Source organism: Homarus americanus, unplaced genomic scaffold (assembly GCF_018991925.1).
Source record: "Homarus americanus isolate GMGI-L3 unplaced genomic scaffold, GMGI_Hamer_2.0 scaffold8020, whole genome shotgun sequence".
NCBI classification, from domain to species: domain Eukaryota; kingdom Metazoa; phylum Arthropoda; class Malacostraca; order Decapoda; family Nephropidae; genus Homarus; species Homarus americanus.
The window spans coordinates 116,015-136,823 of NW_024712315.1; the positions used below are offsets into that span (position 1 = coordinate 116,015).

Genomic DNA, 20,809 nt, shown 5'->3' on the forward strand with positions numbered 1-20,809 from the left:
AATCACAATCATTAACATTATCACCACCACCAATCACATTTCTAATAATCACCATCTTTGTTTTCATCATATCATCATCGTCATCATCATCAACTCATTACAGCCATCATTCATCATCATCATTGCAATTGGTTTTATATAAACATGGTGTGTTGGGTAAATGTGCTGGGCTTCGCCACACTTAATCCAATCATTAACATTCTCGCACACACCTCTGCTGCACACTGCCAGCCAAATTAAAAATCTTGTTGACATTGACACACCTGGCATCAATTTCAAAATCCCGGTCCTTAACATACCCACAGCACTTGTCTAAATTAACATTACAGCTGTTAATTTATCTCCCCAGGTAAATCTTTTGGGCCACTGACTTACCTACATCACCTGGCTAAAGTAACATTTTTGGTTTTAAACATTGTGGTCATTAACTTACTTGCAACACCTCTCTAAACTAACATTTTTAGCTCTCATATCTTACAACCCGATATAATTTTTTTTTACATTTTGGTCAATCTAACATTCCAAGCATAATTTCAACAATATGGGTTTTTTGCATCACATTGGCTACCTTAGATTAATATTCGAGTTGTTAATCTCATAATAGTACAGTCTTCACCCTGAGACTTACCCTAAGGTTCTGTATTCAGGAAAGATGTATAATACCTACTGTACCTGTATATAGTCTGTCTGAACTATCTGGATGGAGGGGCGAGGGCTACTACTTATGGATCACCTGAAAATTAGCCAATGCATATTATTTCACCTTGATTTACCAACCTAACTAACCCCCCCAGGCACAAGGTTAATTTAGGTAAAATAAACTGTGGGGCTAGGGTAGCTCAGGGTAGATCTGGTTAGGTTACCATGAAGGTGGATATGATAGGATATTTAATATTCAGTAATCCCTTCTGGTGAATTATTGCATAGAATACAGTCAGAATAATCCCCCCCCCCCCTCAAGGATAAATAAGCATGTGTTTATTTTTTGTGTTTATTTAGTTTCTCTTCAACATGATCACTGCATACAAAATTGGCGAGGGGTCTTATGTACACTTGGGATGTTTACAAATCTCTCTACAAGTTATGGTGTGGTTTCTAAGCAGACCCATGACAAATATCTTTAAAAATGTCAAAACCATGCATAATATTATCTACTAGTGTTGTCAGTACTGTATGGTAAGAGTGATTTAGTAAATAGTACAATATATTATCAATCATTGTTCATTAATATTTTGTTTAACTACCCAACATAGTATTTACTCTTAACACAACTTTGAAAATATTTACGGTAATCCGAATGATAAGTCAATGCTGTAGTTGTTTTATTGTAAATTAAGAAACGGTTAAAGGCTTTCGTGCTTTATAAGTTCTAATATTTACATTATTTGAAATAGTCAAGCTTTGTTATGGGTCCACAAAGTAACTCGTATGATGTGCCTTAAACCTACTGGTACTGTATATCCTGTTAGGGGCATATTCTCTCCTCTGTGTGTGTGTTCGTCAGCACAATTGTCACACTACAAAGCATTTTCTTCACACCCATAAATACCTAATGCATTTATTGATCAATGTGCTCTGATACAAGCAGTGACACATATATATTTTTTTAAGTGTTAAAACTTTAATTGTGTGATATATACCTATTATCAATCATAGTGTCATATTCTAAGGTTTAATTTTATTACCTATAAAAAACAATTATTATATGAAAGACTTCAGTAATGAGAGGAGACACTGAGGCCCCCTGCTTCTCTCAGTTAGGGATATGGCTCACTGAACATAGGTAGTCAGTATGAAACTCTCACTTATCTAATTGACTCCTGATCATCCATCCTACTTGTATGGCTGATAGTTTCCATAAAAAATAAAGAAGGTGGTTCAGAGCTCAAATATGTATACTCCTCAGCTTAACACATACAAGTGTGAATAACAATGAACGTGCAATCCCAAGTGCCTGAGTATGAGCCCAGAATTGTAAATTGTACCATACCAAGAGAGGCATTCAGTACTCAGGCCAAGAATTATTACAAGATTTAAGACATAATACCGTACCCATTACTGTGTGCTCAATTTCCGTAAAAACAAATCTGGTTATACTCTTAAAACTGTTACAGTATCACAATTATATCAATAGCATACAGTATGTATTTTTTCACTGTATATACCTGGTACTTTATGATACAAAATAAATGGGATTAATAAAATTATTTTTTCATATGAGATAATACAAATCTTGTATATAATAATTTTGAAGATTTTTCCACTGAAATGTAAATTAGTTAGTAGTGATGGGAGTTACCATAAGCAAACAGTCAAGTGAAGGTTCCTTTTCTAAACACAAGGAACAATGAAAAGATTGAAGACAAGATTAGATATTGGTAATGTGCAGTGACAGTAGCAACAAAATACATGCAAGGGTATGAGTGAATAGTGTAAGGGAGGTAAGATAAGGAGTTAGAAGGTTACATGAATTACAAAGTCAGAGAAGTATTGTAGGTCAGGTGAAGCAGCAGACATACAATTAGTGAGAGGAGTGAATCAATTACTGTAATATGCCATGATGGTTCTAGGGTTAAGGTGAGGAAGGAGGAAGGTACTGTACTAACAAGATATAAAGAGGTAGGAAATGTAAAGGACAAGAGAAATATGTAATAATTAGCTGTCCTCAAGGCTCTTCCATCATTGCCACCTCCAGAGAGTGTGACATCAGAAATAAAGTAAGAAAATAAGAGAAGGCATTTTGTTCAGGTAATGTATTGAACAACTTGAATCAGAAAAAAGGAGCAGAGGAAGAAAATTATAAAAAGCAAAAGTCCTGCAGTGCCATGAATAGCCTAAAAGGACAAATATAAAAGAGAGCTTGGGAGAGGCTGTTCTTTACTTAGATGTGTCACTCGTGGAAGCACTACTAAGGATAAGACAGACGAGGAGAGGGTTTAAATCTGCCACCAAGATTTAAGTGGTTTATAAGGTACAGATACATTAAGAGGAGATTTGTTCCTTTAGGTGTGAATAAAATACATGAATCTGAACCAAAAGATGATTCCTCTTTGGATATACTGTACGTACTGTATTCACCTGACATTTGCTTCATGGTCTACTGTACTATACATTTCCACACCTGAGCAACCTTACATCACAAAGTTATTTTCTAATACTTTCCTTCTTGTTTTCTAAACTTCATTTGTTATTACTCTCTGTGTTGGAGCTTTTATAGGGTACAGTATATATTTTTTTACAGGCCAAACCGAAAAAACTACAGCACTACATATTTTAGCATAATATCCAAAATATTAAAGAGATCCCTTCTGTACATAGTCCGATAACTGATGGTGATTACCCTGTTAGAATGTATGGAGCAACAAGAATAAACCAGATAGGTATTTGGGGTCTTGTTGTGGTAGGGAATACCATAGCACAACACATAAAACTACAGTAGTAAGAATGGTTTAATTACAGCCAAATATATGGAGAACCTTTGGTAGTTTTTCATTCTGGTCACCCTTCAATATACTGTACTGTATAGTAGGAAATGGCATGAAAGAATGAAAATACAGAATAATGCCTGTAGCTGCCTCATAGTCAGAAAGTTGGAAGAGTTGATTTTATCGTGGCCATACTGTATATAGAGGGGTACTCAGTGTTAAGTTAGACACACAAGACTTCAGGGAAATGACATAGAAAAAGTTTAAATAGCGGCATAGAGACAAAAATTATTATAAAAGATTGATAGAGTATTGATGAGTTGTTTTATGTGCTGGCATTCAGGAAATAATATACAGTGGTGGAAAAACAGAAAATGTAAAGAATATACAGGTAATTGGACAGTTCAAGGACTATTCTGTGAGATTTATAAGAGAAAATATGGAACTATGAAGATGCAGAGGAACATGCAGCACCAGGAAAACATCTCGTATCAAAGAGTACGACACATCACAAGTTACCGATAAGGAGGGACACATGTAATGATGAAGCAGGGTAAAGGAATGATTTTTTTTTTTTACATACCTTAAAAAAAAAGAAACTGGTAAATTGGAGTTAGTAATAAGACTCAAAATAACAGTTCTGAGTTATAATGAAAACTCTTATAAATAATTTTGAGTTAAGATGATACAAATTAACAGATGATAATTATGATGAATATTGAACAGTATGATGGTATGAGCAAGGCTGATGATACACTGTAATAATTTGCTGTTATGAAGGAGAAAGTACCGGTAGTTAGTGTGGGAAAAGGTCAACATCCAAGCATGGAAAGACTAAAGAGAGCCAGTTCAGTACATGTCCAGTACTTGCCAACAGTGTTTAACAGAGACATGAATGATTGCCCAAGTCTATCAGTGGTGAAGAGGATAAAGTAAAATAAAGACTTCGTATAGAATTACAGACGCTCTTGAACATTTATCAATGCTGTACTGTACAAGGTGTCAAGACATGTACTGAAATAAGTCAGGAGTAAATAATACTTGTTAATAAGAGAAAGGAGCAAAATTTATGGTGGACTATAACACAAAGAGACACAAAATGGTCAATCTTTCAGACATACCATGAACAGGGGGCTATATAATCATTTACTTTTTCTGGTAAAACTAACCAAATTATCATAACCAAAATTAGTCTAGGAGCTTTAGGTCATTTGTTTTAATAAGAGTGATTTAATTGTCCTGTCCATAGTACAGTACCTTTATAATATTGACCATCTTGGCCAAGTGACAGACAAGGTTGAGGAGAATGGTCCCTTTTCTTTCCTCCAAGCACAGCCAATTTCATTTTGATGGACCTGCACATACGTTACATATCATAATTAAAAATAAAGGTTTTGCATAGAAAGTTCAAAGTAATAAGCTGATATCAAGAAAATATGCCCCACACAGAAGTTGGATTATCTCTATGCCACAGCTCTAAATAAATTATGGTAAAGCATCGTAAAGCTCGACCCCACAGGGTAAATTTTTCAGTCAGCTGAACTGTATTGCTGCCAATAATTTGTAGGTAATATAAATTATTTCTTATTTTAAATGTTAATAACCTGATATGAATATAATATCTAAGCTTTGACTCCAAGCCAACTTTTAAAATATTGTTTACCTATACGTGTACTGTACTGTAATGTACGTACTGTATTATATTTTGCTAAATATATTATGATATTGTTTATTAAATATAAATTGTTGTTTAAACAAACAATATATATCACTGCCTTTACACATTTAAATTCCAAGTAAAGTTACTTTGTCTAATTGTGATAAGAAATGGTAAACAGCCCATTGATGGATACCTTGTATAAACGAGCTGTTGAACCATTGGCAGAAACAAAAGTCATAATTAAGAACACTTTTAGGGCAGCAGCAAAACTGTCCACCAGTTAAATTTGTCACCACTCATTCACTATAAACATAACACTATTGGTTAACACTGATAACAAAGTCTTTCACTCTCAGTTGACTAGCCAATAAGAGCCTCACATAATTCCTTGCAACTAAGTTTGTAGAAAACCTTAGACCTTACATGATTGTGATGATTTAAGCTTTAGTCAGAAGCACTGTAATGTGTTTATAAATAAGCACAATGGACAGATTGTTACGGCTCAACATTAACTGATATTGGTTATCAATACTTACAGGAAGAAGTTGTCAAGAAATATTGACTAGTTTTGTTTTTTATACAACCTGATATATATCTTCATTTACCCCAAGGTGGGAGTCATGTTCAATACAAAAGGTACCCCTCAACTCAATTGGTAAGCATCTATAGCTTTCGTCTTCGTACGCTGTTTGCCCCTTTGTCGTTAAGTGGAACCCTCCCCGATGGGTTGGTTTAGTCCGTGTTAAAAGCATAAAAATTACACATCAGAATACAGCTATAATCTATTCATCCTGGCTGGCCCCACACAGTAAACTTGTTCTCATGGATTATACTGAACTTATGGATGGAAGGTTACACATCCATCCCTGTACACTCGCTCTAAAAAGTATCTTCACGGCGGGGTCCGATGAATTTCTAAATGAACACTAAAACTCCTGTTGTCTCGGTATGGTTGTCAAAACCCTCCGTCCATTGTGTCATATTGTCTCAAACAAAATCATAAAGATACTTTTTCGATTGAATGTACAGTGGTTGTCATCTGAGGTGAACCCAGAAGAAATTAGAGACGTTAAAATTTCAGTACAGTATCTTTTCCTACATTTTTATGGAGAATCATCCTCATGGGTGAAGGGGTGTACCATGGTATGTGGAAGAATTTGTAGTAACATGAAAATGAACTTAACCCCTTCACTACGGAGATGTCACTTTTAATATTTTATTTGGCTAACACCAAACGATTTTATTCAGCTTAGAGGGGAGCCCATACACAGGAGTTAATAGATCAAACCCCACAATAAAAATGGGAACATACAGTATTTCCCTTTCTTAAAGCAGGTTTGATCTTAATTCACGATAAATTAACCAGCTGTGTACAGTATAGCCCATAGAGAACAACAATCTGCCACTCCTGACCAACTCTGAATTTGAATGTGGGTTCATGAGTTATGAACAATAAGCTTTAACCCAAGTTACAAGGCACCCAATTGTACATACTTCAAAATATGTTTTCATGTTAATAATGTACTGTACTACAAAACCTTTTTATCGTTAGTTAAGGGGGATCACTGCCATATTCTTCACCTCACCACTACTCATCACTTACTGCTGTTATTAGTTAAGTTCTGTATAAATCACTAAAATAACTACAAAAATGTTTAATGGATATGTATTTGAAAAGTAGAGCAATAGAGAGTAAACTTGAGAGGGACTTTATGAGATATGTGAGGTACTGAGGAGTAACACAGCCAAGTTTTGCAGGTTGAATTAATGAAAAGCTCTTAGAGAAAGGTACCTGTATCTCATTCATAGTAGCAGCAAGCAGAGGTGCACATGTCTCCCCAGTTTGGTTCAGCTGCTCTCTTGACTTTAGAGATCTGGCTTTTTTTTTTTTTATAAAGTCTGCTCATATAGTGTCAAAAGTTTAAAAAAAAATAGATAAGCTGTATCATCCCCTAGCAGATGTCTTAGTATAAACCCCTAACAGCAAGTATAACAACTTGGTGATGAGTCAAGGCAAAGGTGAAGAATGAGAAAAACTAAGCAGTGCAGAAATACAATACCTGTAGATACTGTACAAAGATATGTGAACAAAAATAGCAAAGTAACAAACTCAATATTGGGACAACGTAATGACTGGTCAGCAGGGTGAGTCAAGTGAATACTGTAGTTCATTGCTGGAAGGAGAAGAACAGGTGGATGACTATACTTAGTGATCAGACAGTTATGATGTTTAGAAATGTATTTGTACACAACAGTCAGTCGTGGATAGAAAATACCAATAAAGAAACTGCTGAAGGTGTCTTGTTGAATCCTCCCTTTAAGAGATACACGTCATTATTTAGTACGAGTTCCTTCATTACAACTCTGACAAGACTAAGTTTGAGTTCAAATCTTTGCAAGTTGGTCACATCTTTTTCAATGTGCTAGGCTTAAAAATTAATCACCGGGCTGAGTTAATCCTCATACCTAGAGAATGTTTACTCACTCACTGGAAATTAGTCAATCTTATACGTTGTTAAGGAGCCAAATCCCTGACCATTCCCTATAAAGCAAAAATCGAACTGATGACTCAAAATACTATATTGCTGTGGTTTATAATTTACAGTATATACAAACTATTCATTTCTCTATATACTGTACTTGTAGTATCTGATTATAAATAAACCTCACCAGATTTATGCTAAACACTTCCAATACATGATTCTGTATGTGATAAACAATATGTGATTACTGTAGTGTATTTGATAAGCAATAAATTAGCTATCCAATACACTTTTTCTGAAGGAGAGTATTGTGGCAGTAGCAATTTCTACCCGAAGTAGCTCACAATCGTATAAAATTTTAATCTTGAAATAAATTATAATCAATACTAAGTTATATCTGTCATCAGTACAAGTTAACCCTGTCTGGTCATGGAATGGGAATCTCTCTCTCCTAGTTTGGAGTTCAGAAGTTGGGGGATTACAAGCATTAGATTGTCTAAAAACCTGTTATGTACTATTCTATAATGCATCAGGTATGGTCTGAGCACAACTCGTCTACAGGTAAGGGATTATACCATTGATCCTTCAGTACCAGTGATAATAGTCTGCTAATCTGTAACTTCCCAAAATACAGTGTAATTATATTTAGTAATGATTCACATCCTAAATTCAATTCTAGACTCGTTTACCATACTCAATGCACCATGTAACTCTCTCACTATTGATTTGTGTTGTGTTCATTAACTGTTCGTTATTTCACTTTGGCTTTGCTTATAATCCATTTGTTCCTGGCTTATTGTCCGTTCATTCCTTGTTCATCCATTCATGCCTTATTCATCCTCATATTAATTCACATCTCTCCTCTTATCAGATGGCCAAGAAAATTACACCTTAAAAAATTACTTATTGTACAGCCGCAGACAAACAGTCCAGTCGCCTCTTCTACTGCACTACAAACTCCAAGATTCAGACTCGTGAATCCGAAGCATTTATGGACAGAATAATGCATCAGTGTTGACTGCTTCGGGTTCACGATTCTGAATTTTGGGGGGTTCATGGGGCAGCAGAAGAGGCAACAGGTTTAATGTTCACTACTGTACCAGTATCTGTCCATCCTTCAAACCTTTTCAAAATATTATTAATATACAAAACAAAGAATCTGAGAGAGAGCCATTTCCACACTTAATTCCCATAATATAAAGACAGAGGACCTCATACTCAAGGAGTTAGGTCTTCAAACTCCTAAGTTTAACTCTTGTATTCAATGACTACACATACTCAAGGATTTAACTGACCTTAACTACAGTGATATGTTGAAGACTTTGATTTGATTGTCAAGACAGAGAAGTAACTTTGAGTTGAACATTTACTCCACCACAGCTGCAAAAGGTGAAGAGAGTTACATTTGTTTCTCATACCTGGTGTACCATCTGTGACTTATATATGTGGATTTAATATATTATGTTTCTTTTATACTGAAGAGACAAAGAAAAGAGTGTAGTATGGTAGAGTTTGGGTTTATCGTACCTCATGTCACTTATTGGGTGCATTTTTGTTTTGTATACTGAAGTTACGAGTTACTGTAATGCACTTGAATACACAACAGCATGTAATTCAGTTTTCTATGCGTCCACTAAGATTAAGGTTACAATTTCTGAATCATTTTGACAATACATTTTGTTAAACACTATTCCTTTTCGTTTTTCCATTTGCATTACATTTTTTCAGAATATTTACATCTCTGGCAACTTAAGTAATTTACTATCCTGCATAAAAAGCAGTAAAAATGAGTAAAGTTTAGAAATATAGTGATTGTGTAACAGCACTATCCTGCCCACTGTAGCAATGACTGATTCCAGACAGACAGATAAAGTCTCAAAGTTCCTGACATTAGAGTTAAGAACACCTGTAAACCTATGTACTGGATAAAACACATAACCAGCCCATGTGATATACAATACTACTCTTGACCAACACTGACAATAATTTATTACAGCTGTGATCCTTTGTTCTTTTGGTTTTATGACAGGCCATTAAACAAGAATCTTGGCAATATTGATATACACAGAACAAACTTAATGTCAGCTTAAAAAGTTCTATAAGCAAGAAATACTATCACTTTTCCACTCCTGTTTAGAAAGCTTATCAATCAATCAATCAAGCTTGAATGTGTTTTAAGATGAAGCAATATTAATTCATTATAAAACCCTTACTTGCTTCATCAGCTGTGCTTAGTCTGTCGATGCAGCAAGTAAAATGAGAAAGTTCCAAAGATTTACTCACCCCAGCTGACACACACACACAAAAAATATTAAAAACACATAATAATGATAAAAAGGTAGAAAAGACGGTTGTTAATAAATTGGATGTGATATTGAGAAGCAGAGAAGAATGTACGAGTGAATGAAGGGAGACTTTATGTTCATCGTTGCTTGAATGACCTGTGCCAGATCAGGGAAGGATGGAAGAGTGAAAACAGTAATAATAATGTTACGTAGAGGAGATGGTTCTGATGACAGGATTATAATTATTTTGATTACAGATGTTTAAATGGTGATACTATAGATGCTCTAATGGTATGATCATAGATGTTTTGACAGTAGGATTATAGATAAAATAATATTGTGGTAAAAGAATTATATTAATTGAGATATTCTAAGTAACTTAACAGTACAAATATCATGCTGGATTTTTTTTTCACATACAAAAAGATTTAGATAAAAATTTGTATCACATTTTCCTTATAAATTATAGACATCAGATTACGTGGGACTGAAGCTAGTAAGAACAATGGGACACTAGCAAAAGAATGAGGACTACATCAAGTTTCAGACTGGTGGTAAGAAAGATGATTTCATATAGATGCAAGTAGGTACTGTACCTTACTATCAGACTTGTATACCTAGCCTTAATAAATTACTTTGACAATAACTTCGTTCCTATCACAGGATAAATCCCATCAAGAGAGTTTCACTTAGTAATACATGAAACCAAAACTGACCAAAATGGCCTGGAAATTGTTAAATAAAGACTTGCCTGTTTTATTACTCACAAACAGGATGAGATTAGAAAAACTTGATCCATATCACAAATAAGAAATAAATTTTCTTCAAAAGCAAGCAATGACGGCAAAGAAAACCTCCTTGCAACAACAAAAATACATATCATAAAGCGTTTCAATTAAAAAAAATAATAATTATGAGAATCAATTGAGACTTTTATGGAACAGAATTAAGTTACATGCAAATAATGTATGCTTATAGTAAAACCTAATGAGATTAATTTATAAACTGCCTCATGTTTCCTAATACTGAGTTTCAATCGTGTTGAGGACCTGTAAGGCACACAACCTCTTCTCAGCCTAAAAGGAATATATCAGAAGTATAAACTGCAGTTACTGTATGGCTGTACTGTACTGTAGTGGAAATATAGGTAGCATAAAACAATTCATGCAAATTCCATCTCATACTGCAAACTTTATAATACCAATCGGTTACAAAAGTCGGTGTTTCTTTCAATCTGGACCTAAAACACATTTTCTCACATTCCCAGCAGAGTACATGCAAAGCCATCTCCAAACATGTAGGTTCTACTGGAATGTATTAATATCTTCAATGCCTTTCACTATTCACATACCCACAGCGATGTTCAAAACCATCTACTGGGGAATTCCACGAGCTGGTTGGGTTACCGTTATACTGTATGTGAAGTAGATGCCACTTACTCTAACAGAGAAATAAGAATGGGGAGAGAAAATAAGGTTAGAACTTCATAATTAGCTGCTAAAGCATTGTGGGGTTCACGTATGAATGACTTTATGTTAACCTTTTTGAATGGCTAAAGGCTGTTGTTTAAATTCCCTGATTAAACATGAACAACAATTACTGTACATCAGGTTTTTTCTTCTTTTTTCCCATATAATTTAACATAAATAATTGTGGTAAATATCCTCACTTAACAATAAAAATACAAAGAAAGAGAAAGAGAGAAAAAATTCACATACTATAGTTAACAAGACTAAATTATGCATCACTTTTAACACTTGACAAATTTTCTGTAACAATACAAAAACAAAACAATAAATAAGCACTTCCAAATCTTCCTTTTTTCAATTCTTTTCAAACTTAAATTTCCTTAACTAAATAAATATGTTAAAAATGTCTTAATCTGTTTATAAGGATGAAAACTCTGAGTAATTGTTCGAGTAGTTAACTGGAAGTATTATACGAGTGACTCAATCAGGCTGACTCGATCTATATTCCAATACGATTTTAATTTATTCAACTGGATAAAAATGCTTCTATCCATAATCAATCTGGTTAAATGAATTCCAATCTTTAATATTTTATAAGGTATTCTGTTCTGTACTTATTTCTCTTGAATATGTATAAGATCAAAATATGAAAATTTTTCACATTCATATGAAGATTTGTTACCCTGAATAAATGAAGAATTCATCCTGAAACCCTATTCTCAAATAGGGTCTGTAGCAAAGTGAGTCTTATAATACAAACTGCTGACTGGAAAACTATTGTAACGGACCAATAAATTATTAGCACAAAAGAGGCAGACTGTAAGGGTAATGTTCTGGAAATGGGCTCAAGATGATACTACACAACTCCTGACAAGTGTAGAAAACAAATCACTCATCCTAGCCTTATACAGTATATAAAAATTCTTTCTCATCTATGTAAAATTAAAATTGCATATAAACCTTTGAAGAACTAAATATAATTAAGATAATATGTAAACTAAACTTATCAATGCAGCAACAGTTTGGATTTGTAAAAAAAAAAAAAAAAAAAATATATATATATATTAACATTCAAGACTCAAGATCCTCACAACAAAAGGGAACACCCTCTTAAAACTCTCACCTATCACAAAAATTGGTCATTACCAAAGTTTACCAAGCAACCTCCAACCCATCCAGGAGTAAGGACTAATGGATATTAGGAGGTGCTATGCTGAAACATTTACAAGACCACAAAATCCAAAAAAAAACCATCCTCTTATTCCAAAGCATCACAGGAGACATTGGTGGGGGGCTATTTGACTGGATATTCAAAAGAAAAAGTGGTTATTATCTGAAGCCAAATAATAACCTACACATACATCATTACATCATTATAAGCACGTGTTATAAAATGGCCCTGAGTGTCAAATCACCAAAACAAAAAAGTGACCCAATCATCAATCGTAAGCATATGATGCGGTGTCCACAGGCATAAAGGAAGCCGGCAGAAATGCATAATACCTTAAGATTGGTCACCGGGCTAATGTTCACTACGTCCGAGTGGATAGATGTATCACTCACACTCGGGGACAGATACACAAGTACTGCCAACCAGGCAACCAGCCCCCCAGCCCTGGGTGGGGGCGCATTTTGGGAGCATGAGGGTTTGGCAACAATGATAGAGTCTACAGAGGGACGTTTCTGTACCATATAAATCCTATAAAACAAGTTGCAGATGTTACCATCTATCTAAATTTCCTGGAAACTGAATAAATACTTGGAATAAATTTAAAATCTTCTAGCTTTGTGATTTTCATAATAACCCATTCCCCCTACTCCTCAATGCACCTCATTGTGGGCACCTAAGGTTTACTCAAATATAAGAGAAGCCGCGGCATAGGACACAGAAGAGTCGGAGGAAGTGTAGCAACGTGATGACTGGGCGTACTGCAGGAATTTGAGCAACATACGATGCCCGTTGCTTGTCTTCTGTAGAGTTGCAACCGCCTGCAAAGAATAATACCGAATATTTTTTTGACAATACAGTATCAATAAAAATATATAAGAGAATAATTTAAAGAAACTTACAATCCACCATTTTGAAATTCAGTACCAGCTGACTGAGACACACACACACACACCGTAGGGAGAAGGAAAGAATATCCAAGCTCTTAATTGTTAAGGGTAAATTCTTATATGAAATAGGAGGAAAGGTAAATTGAGTCGGATAATTTCAATCTTTGAAGAAATCCACAACTCCATTTACATACACTAAAAAAAAATATCTTTATGGAGGTAGTCTGATGAATTTCAAAATGAACACTGCAACTCCTGTATGAGCACTTTTCTCTTATATAATCAATACGTATATCAAGAAAACTATTAGTTACTTCCCAATCTAAGTCCTGTACACCTCCCACCCCCCTAACTATCATCTAAAATAGCAAGAGTACTGTGTAACACTTTAAATAATACTTACGTTGAGCAAGACGCCAATGGGGTGTCGGCCACAGATTGTGTTGCCGTACTTTTTCAGGTACTCAGTAAAGGCACTCGGGTTTAACGTCTCAATCAGGTTCATCCCTTGCTTATCAAGTTTTTGTATAGACTGCCAAATCTCACCCACAGATCGATCATAATATGTGTACCGGAAGCGCTGGCCCCAGTGGCAGAAATCCGAGGATATCACAAACAAGCTCTAGGAAGAGACAAAGACAAAGTGTTTAGCAAAAATTTATAGAAAGACCAATATTATCTGTACAAGAAAATTCACACTGTTGTTAACAAATGCACTTTAAACTGGTAACTGCTAGCCACCACTTGTCTGGCTGCCAGGCTTTTACATCTGCACTGAGGTGTGAATCATGTGTTTCTTGATGTAGGTAACTGTATTATGTTCATGCCCAGATCAGGATATTTTATAGATATGCTGTGACATAGAGTAGACTGAATCATGTACGTGATGGTGAAATACTCACTTGAGGGTCGGCCAAATACGGTGCAAGGAGACGTCCGTACATTATCTCTCGTTCGGGCGTAAGGGACCCCACTAAGATCGGGACAATGGTGAAGTGATCCCGGAAACTGAACCAAAAAAAAAAATTAAAAATAATAATCACTACTTACACTACAATGAAATAGAGGACTGGGTAAAACATGTAAATTTCTTACTAATAATCTAACCTAGATGTCTGTGCATTCTCTCATCAATATGTCAAATATGTATACTGTATATAGATGCTTATGGGTGATGCCAGGCTGTGTCAAGGGAGGGAGATAAACCTCAATAAATTTGGGTGCTATGATAAGGAGGAGGATGACCACAGCAGATCACATAAGTTACAACAAATGACAGGGGGGAGGGGGGGGGAGGACTGTGTGTTTAAGTCTTGATTCCAGCCGTCCTGCATTACAGAGGAAAAAGGCTTGGAAGAATGAAAATAATATACAGTACAATATAAACCACTGTCATTTTTACTCTTACCAAAATTGTACTTCTCAAATATACTCAATTCACAGCCTGAGTCATGTCTGGGGCATTACAGTGCACGACTGGCTATGTTGCCTCCTGTGTACTGAAGTCTTAGTATCCCGTGTGCTGTAAGTGTACTGCCTCTATAAGACCATCTGTTCATGAGACCCATTTTCACATTATATAGTATACATTGTATTATTATTACCATATACAGTAGTTTATTAATGCATAAATATGTATTTTAGTTTTAATAATAAATATTTCCCCTTAACTGGCCAGCACGGAACACATCTACTTCCCCCAATAAGTTTCACTGATCAATTATTGGTGGAGTAGTATATCCACGAGTCGCCCAGGAAAGTGACCCTGCAGAGTATTCGGGAGTCTATTGCATTATATAACATGAGTAATTAGTGAGAAGGCTGGAGATAGTAGTCTTTTCTGATATAAACACAATATTACAGAACGTAACAACCTTGACCGTGCACATAAAACATGCACGTGTACAATGAAAGCTGTAGATGAAAAAACAAATAAAAAACATATGATTTATAAATGAAAATACTGTACTGTATAACACTACAGGATACTAAAAACTCTTCCATGAAGTGTACAAAGAAACTATTCCCCATTGTCCTATGAATAATATCATAACAAGGAAAACATTACCAAATTTTAATAATAATTCAGTAAAAAACAAACCTTATTACTATTTGAGACAAGATAAATATAACCAAATCTTATAAAAGAGAAAACAAGAAAGTAATAATGAAATGTGATGTGAGATTTGGTTGTGTAGTTGCTGAGCCATCACCCAGGACACACCTCACCAAACCTAGTTTATAAGTAGGTAAATAATGAACTCACTCTTCCATAACTTTTGCAACATAGGGCAGGTGCATCTCTATGCTGTGTTCGTCCTCATCAGCAGACACACTCATCGTCTCAAAGTGCCCTGTCTGATACAGCTCATTGTATACTGTAAAACAAATCATCAGTCAATTCACACCATAAATATGCTATATACCTAACAGTCCAAAAATAGATTTCCCATTAAAATACACTACAGGGTCCTGAAGAAAGCATAAATACAGTACGTACTCGTTAAAAAAAACCATAAGCAAAAACCAGCTCCTTACCTTGTTGGTCGACTATGAGGTCATAGAGGGGCGTCCGGTACTTGGTGAGAGAAGACAGAGCACACCCGGATAACCTGACATGATGCGACGGACCCAGTATGAAGACACGTTTCCTGTGAGATTTAGACGTTGAATAACTGTGCTTCACCTATGGGTATTAATACTACAGTAAATACAGTGTACAGTAATATATTATTTGCCACTGAAGGATCAATTGTTATAATATATGCAGTAGGTAAGTTCCGTAGACGAATACTCACACGACAACTGGAGACACTTGTCGGTAGGCATAGGCACCAACAGCTCCACTGTACTGGTACCCCGCATGTCTCAAGTGTATGAAACATACAATGGTGTATCAATATTTCCAACAAACATTTAACTCATATATAATCCATCGCTTTTGGAAATGTTTTAACATTACAAAAAAGATTCAATCAACATATAAATTCGTGGAATCTGAGTTACATCGTGATGTAATGAAATGTATGAACAAGTCTACTGTACATCTATACTGTAATACCATTTATGCAACCAAGGAAAAAACAGTCTAAGGGATTGAACTAAATGTTTATCAATTAAGAATTTAATGCATCATGAAGTCAAGCACATGTAACAAGAAAAGAAACTTTTCCAAGTACAGTACCAGCATTTTCAATAAACTGTACAGAAGACTTACGGGGCAATTATGGCACGCGCAGGTCCATGTGAGAGATCTGCCTGCCCTAACCATCCTTCCAGCTGGCGTGCCAGATCTGTGGCTGTCAACAAAAGAATAAAACATTAGTAAATTACTGTATGTACTACAGTAAATACATTATATTTATTATAGATAATTGTCATCTGTAGAAATAATATCTGTAGATTTTCTTTTTTCGTTTTTTGGGGAGTCACATAGAAGGAAAAAATACAAAAGTACTGTGTAGAGAATATAAAAATTTCTCACTGCAATGAAAAACATGGATGCCAAATCTAGGAGAGTGGAGTCAGTGTGTATAATTTAGCTAAATACACAAGACAGAGAAGATGCAATACCTTGTGAGGGTTCATCATCCAAGACAACTCAACATCTGAGATACATAATGTCATACCCAGTGATGAAGGTGAAATGGTTGACACAATAAGTAAGACTGGGATGTTGTTTAATTTTTTAATGTATTACCTGTATTCCTCTTCCACTTTTATGTGGGTTGGAACAGGTGCCTCAAAGACGGACAGAAATGATAGGGGAGAGCAGAGTAGGAAGCAACAGGAGGGAGCAAACACAAGTAGATATACTCTCACACACTTGATATAGTACTGTATCTTTAAAAATATTCACAAAATATGAACAAAGTATATCCAATGGCATAAGAATATGATAACTGTGATCAGCAGAGATTGTTTTATCAAATACTGTACTTTACTCACTAGTTTTGCATCATATAGCCACTAATGTGAACAGTAGTAAGCACAAATTTGAACAAAATTTGATTAATGTAATTTGTTTAGAGGACTCATTTAGGAACAGACAACACTTAGAAACCGAGGTTCTTTGATACTCTAACAGCATCAATTATGTCAAGTTACAGTTTATAACAAGTAGTATACTGTAAATAGTTATGTAGATATCAAGTGCCCATCCCGGAGCCTCCTAGATTATCCAAAGGCACAAGTTAACAGTCTCCACCTATCATAACCATACTCACAAAAGTACACACTGACCTCAATACTATCTATGCCTCACAGTGGTGTGCACAAAATGACAAATGAATTTCTTGTGCATTGTGAGGTAAAATGAGTCCAAATCCTGAGAATACAGGAGTCATATACTGTAAGTACTAGTACAGTACTGTACTGTACAGTATTTTTAATTTCAGTAAACTTATATACTGTACTATATGTGTGTAGTGTCTGTATATATCATAAATATTACAGCTCTTTATTTAATTCTAAAACTATCATTTAATATTTTGAAAAAGAGTAAAGTTGCAGTTTAGGGGAATCAGCTGGATACTTAGTAAATTCCTTTGCTATACAGTACTTCAACTCTGTAGTGTCCTTTTACTGCATTTGTAATTTAGTAAATATATGACAATTCCATGTACAGTAACATTTATGAGAGGTCAAGCTTTGAGAAAGGGAAACTGTGGATTGATGTACAAAAACGAAAAACTTTAAACCAATATTTGTATGGTAGTAATGAACTAGCCAACACAGGTTATATAAGGTTTTGCTAGTTAGAATCCATTAAAAATATCAATACAGCTTAAATCTTAATTTATTTTGGTGCATAATCTTCTAAAATGGCAGGTAGAAATTAGAACTTTCAATAAGTAATGAAGGAAGTTCTATTGTAGAAGTAAGAGGCACCAACATTTTGTTAGTGCTGGCATTGAAGGGATCAGGCATGCCTCTCCCCTAGAAACTTTTGAAATCTAGAGTGCTAGAAAGGTAGTTTCAGACATTTAGACACTGAGAAATCAAAATGCTTATTCTTATGTGCAGTAAACTGATAGCATCCTTATGCAGAGCACATACCAGTTACAGGGCCCATGAAGACAGCAACAATGAGAGAGTAGAGGGCAATATCACCAGTCGCCAACACATTTTGTAAACCCTGAGAAACTGATAAAATTAGTGCCCCCTGGCTCCTTTTACCCATCTGGTTTGATCAATGGTTTAGGTGTACAGTATATCCAACAAAAAGGCTCATTGCTTCTCCTGTGCCAAAGTTTTAGTGCATTTGATGTTATACAAAAGCATAAATCCTAATAAGTTATTGTCAATACAAAAGAACCCTTCCTATGGGCATTAATTCTGTACAGTCATATATGGAAAATACACAAATCCAGTGTTCTTCCTTCCAGCAGAACTGTAATTTACTCTGCTTATTAATTACATATCATCCCCGAAGTGTTTGATTTTATTCTCAATGATGAATGAATATGTCAGCCACATCATTCCACCACACGTTAAATATTATTGTGACAGCACCAAGTGTGAGTTCATTTAAGACTAGACTTGACCAGCACAGACACATCTTCAGGAACATTCAAGAGTCCATACATGCCCAATACTTGCAAACAACGGGTAACAGAGAAATTACTGACCACCCGACCGGCTGGCAAGCTGACCATTGGTGAATAGAATAGAGGAAAGTAAAGGTAAGTAATGTAATAGAATGGAGTCCAGTATGGAAGATCCCAAGAAAATTAATTAGTTCAGAAAAGTTGTGTAATTCTTGTATTTTAGAGAATCTTACTAAGAAATGTTCAGCCCTAACCATCCCACCAACGAAAACAATAAAAAAAAATCCGAAAGAAAGTCTCATTAGCACTGCACACCTTGATGTATATACAGAATCATGAAAACCCATCTTGTACTGTATTTGGGTGACTGTTAGAAGAAGATATGTAGCCAATGAGAAGTATGGGAGAGGATGCCTTACATATAAACAAACAATAACAGGTCAGTGTCACTTAACATCTATATATGAACCAGGTTAATGAAAGATGAAGAAAATCCATAATACATTTTTAGTTTACTCCCATTTTGTCTATGCCTGTGATTAGATGGGTAAGGTATGCAAAGATTTAAGGAGAAATTAAACTAGGTGAAAATTCATTACTATCTGCCTGCAGCCATATTTAATTTTATTTCAATTTATGTCACCATTTATCAGCTTACTACCCATTCAATTAGTTGGACGGTTCTTTGTTACTTTGTTATGAACTATATTTCTACCTACAATAACCTACAAGACTGTGTGGTCAAGTATAACCAACCACTAATATTAAACACTGGACTCCATAAAAGGAAAAAAACCTTCTTTCTAAGTAATTAAACCTGACTTATTCTTTATGGTATATACATCTATTATTACTTATGGTTATCCACATCAGAAAATTTTATAAAACTTCACTCGTTTATGGAAGACTTGGGTGTTTTAATTCTTAGTGTAGGAATTATTAGGCCAATATCTTCCACACCTGGTAAATGTGTAAACGTTTCCTTTGTGTGTAAATAATAACTGTCACAGATAATAAAAATATCATGAAGTATTAGAGAATACTGTATATTACAATTATGATTACATTAACTTCACGTGGAGTTCAAGGTTCAGGGGTTTGGTAGTGAGTTTTTCTGAGCCTCTGAGAGTCATCCAAAAAGTTGTACAAGACAAAGAAAATACAATTTTGAGGAGGTAGTGAAGTGTGTCAGTGGTATGTAGGTCCAGATGGTACGGAGAGAATTGTCAAAAACTCGCTGCCATAGGTATTAAGGCTGGATATAACATAATATGAGGTTAGCGTGGCTGACAAATGGCCCTGTGACCCTAACAATAAGTGGTCAACTTGACCTCTTTTTCGGGGGAGTAAAGGTCCAGGGTGTTACCTCACTCCTCCCCTTACCTCACTCTCCCCCTCACACACCTCCATATTACCTCTATCAACTTACCAGAGTCAGTGTACCAACTGCCAGCGTGGGTGGCGCGCCGAGCCGACATTTTGATACCTATTTTGGTAAACTTTCGAGAAAATAAAGAAATTAAAGTAAATGACAACAATGAACCTTCGTCTCACAAGGCGGTTACTTTCCCAGCACAACCAACTAACTCGTGTTTAGCCCCACACAGAAAACAAGCACACACTTACCCCTAACTATTATATTATGTTATCTGCTGTTAATACCATTTTGTATTTATTATTTCTCGTCTGTTTCATGTCTATTTACTGTACTTGGTGCTCTCTACTTTTTGTAGGGTTGATGAAGGGGCCCAAGAGCTCAAGCAATGGATATACATAATAATAGTGGAAACTTGTGTAGGACAAGTGTAGTCTTTTTTTTTCTTTTATCCTCTTCACCACTGATCGACTCGTTAGCCGCTTGGGCGATCGGTCACGTCCCT

At 35.3% G+C, this 20,809-nt stretch overlaps 1 protein-coding gene across 2 annotated transcripts; it reads right to left on the reverse strand.

Moving 5' to 3' along the window:
* Positions 1–977: 977 nt before the first annotated feature.
* On the reverse strand, positions 978–20,494 carry LOC121860000 (protein MEMO1-like). Of its 2 annotated transcripts, XM_042357023.1 has the most exons (9): positions 20,359–20,479; positions 18,439–18,517; positions 16,598–16,679; positions 16,179–16,247; positions 15,919–16,031; positions 15,647–15,758; positions 14,283–14,388; positions 13,784–14,002; positions 978–13,311 (listed from the first exon to the last, which is right to left on the reverse strand). In XM_042357023.1, the coding sequence occupies exons 2-9, from the start codon at positions 18,452–18,454 to the stop codon at positions 13,174–13,176; spliced, it is 855 nt and encodes a 284-aa protein (XP_042212957.1). In that variant the 5' UTR covers positions 18,455–18,517; positions 20,359–20,479; the 3' UTR covers positions 978–13,173. The 2 variants fall into 2 exon arrangements, with proteins under 2 accessions (XP_042212957.1, XP_042212949.1); XM_042357015.1 differs by lacking the exon at positions 18,439–18,517 and having other exon boundaries at positions 20,359–20,494.
* Between the last annotated feature and the right edge of the window lie 315 nt (positions 20,495–20,809).